Genomic DNA, 2,446 nt, shown 5'->3' on the forward strand with positions numbered 1-2,446 from the left:
CTTTTGTTTGCGGAATTTTTCCGGAATGCTTGTACAGTGGTAAATTGTCACGTAAGAAACCTTCCTTTTTCAAATGTCGTACAATTTTTTTTTGGTTCAGAGATACCAATCCTGAGATTAACTGTCCGCCATCGAAACTACTTTTTTTTTCGAGATCTCGACTTTGGCGCCCTCTACAATATTAGTGTATGTGCATAAATGAAAAGAGATATATTTTTTGTATTCTGTACGAGTTAGATATTAATATATAGAAAGTTTTATGTTTATTTTTAATAAAGGTTCTGAGAAAAAAAGTCTTGAAAAAATGCTTATTTTTGGTCTTTTAAAGTGTACTAGTACCTTGACCCAACCAACAGTTCCGTATCCCTTTTAAGATACTTTAAGGTGTGCGAGATTAAAAAAACCGATATTTCTAGGGTGAGTCTAATAATTTGAGCAGGGACTGCACCTATACAATCAAATATACATGGTAAATGAGCACTACTCTATTAAGGGAATATGATATCCATAAATAAAAATGAGGCATTATTTGCAAGGTATATTCAACTACATTGTACAATGTAAAACTATGTACCTAACTTAAATTAATTCAAATGTTTGTAATATTCACTAACCTGCATTTCTCTGGTTACTAACTGAGAACTTTCTATTTATCTAGAGTTAACAAATAAATAATATACCTAATCAATGTTTACGTCTGTGGTGACTGTAATGATGATGGCGAGAAGATCCGCTATGTCTTCTTTCTTTTTCCCTATCTCTATAATGGTCCCTGTCTCTGTCACTATGAGGCTCTCTATCTCTATGAGAATCTCGTTTATCATTCCTATCTTCTGACCTCCATTTCTCCCTTGCTTTTCTATCTCTTTCGTTTTCTTTCTCCTTCTCTTCCCTATCTTTTGATACTTCTGAATCTCCATTCAATTCTTTTCTCTTCTCCCTGTGATTATCTTTAAATCTATTACCTCTGCTAGCTTTATGTTCTGTTTCTCGATCGTTGTTATCTGTAGATCTTCCACCATACATCAATTCCTTTGTCTCTGCTACTAACTCTGATATTTCATCTACTGCTGATTTCAGTTTTGTAAAACCCATATGTTGTTTTCCCATTAGATGATCTTCTAGACGCTGCTGAGCATCTCCCACAATAAGAAATGCTCCACAAACCTCACACACCTCCATAATCTTTTCTTGTGCTGATGCAAGTTCGGCTGTCAAACTAACTTGGGTCTCAGAATGCTTTAAAATGATATCCCTATCTTCTTTAAGTTGATCACATAGCTTTAAAATACCTTGAGCATGTTCTACATTACCTGCTATACCAGCTTGCTCTGCCTGTGCTTCCAAATCTTCTATCTTCTCATTTAAGATCTTGATCTGCTCTTGATTTTGGCCTTGGGTAGCAGAGGAGGCGGTTTCTTTAGAACTTGCACTTAAGGCTAATCTTTGCTTACCTTTGACAATTCTCCGTTCTACATCAGACATCATGGAGCGACAAAAACGAAGAAAATCTTTCTGGTACTGTAGTTTTCTGTAATGTGGATTCTTGACTTTATGGAATAGCTTCCGAGCTTCTTCATCATGAACTTTGGGACACATGCCTAGGTCGTTTCTGGTATTTACAAATAAATCATGTGGACAGAACTTGACTAAGTAGTATTTGCAAAATTCACTATCTTCCCAATCAACTTCCTTGACTTTTTCGTTTGGCGCTACATTTCTATTTCTACCCATTAGCTCATCTAGGAGCTGGGCAGCAGCTGTAACTGCCATTTTTGTACAAAGTGGTATCCCTTTATATCAATTTTAATTTTTAAATACTTTTATATACAACTTAGTAACGGTCAACGGTATATTAATTGTCAATAGTGGCCATTTATTTACGATTGACATGACAACAGACAGCACTGCACTGATTGACATAAGTCATTATTTATTTTTGACAGCTTGTTTGGCCTTAAATAAAGTAAATTGATAGTATTACATCCACACTACATCCACATAAAGTGGACTTTCATAGCCACCTTTACTTTACAAGCCATGAAGAGAAAAAGGCAACGTCGCAATTGATGACGTCCGTAGTCTGACTTTCGGACTACCGCTTTCGAAACTACGGTTTTAAAGTACAAATTCTGGTAAAATTTATAGTACTTTTTGAGTCGAACAAGAAAATATTATTAATTGGAAGTTTGTACAAAATAATATTAAAAGTAATTCCTTGTAAGTAACGTTTATTATACATGTTGTTCTGAAGCTATTTTCTTGTGGCATTTTTATAATCAAGTATATTCAAATGGGAAATAAGCCACAATTTTACCTAAAAATGATTTTATTAACGTTTCGACGCCCAAGTCGGGTGTCGTTGTCAAAATACAAAATAATACTAAATAAATAAAAATGTTGTTGCTTAGTAAAAATTCTTCTAATAATTTATTTAATCTGACTC

General features: G+C 34.3%; 1 protein-coding gene across 1 annotated transcript; it reads right to left on the reverse strand.

The window, feature by feature from the left end:
* Positions 1-525: 525 nt before the first annotated feature.
* Positions 526-1,911, reverse strand: LOC126881442 (luc7-like protein 3). The gene has a single exon (XM_050645730.1). It carries the CDS (start codon positions 1,771-1,773, stop codon positions 685-687), a length of 1,089 nt encoding a protein of 362 aa, XP_050501687.1. The 5' UTR covers positions 1,774-1,911; the 3' UTR covers positions 526-684.
* Positions 1,912-2,446: the final 535 nt, after the last annotated feature.

The sequence above is a fragment of the Diabrotica virgifera genome, chromosome 3 (assembly GCF_917563875.1).
Source record: "Diabrotica virgifera virgifera chromosome 3, PGI_DIABVI_V3a".
Classification (NCBI taxonomy): Eukaryota; Metazoa; Arthropoda; class Insecta; order Coleoptera; family Chrysomelidae; genus Diabrotica; species Diabrotica virgifera.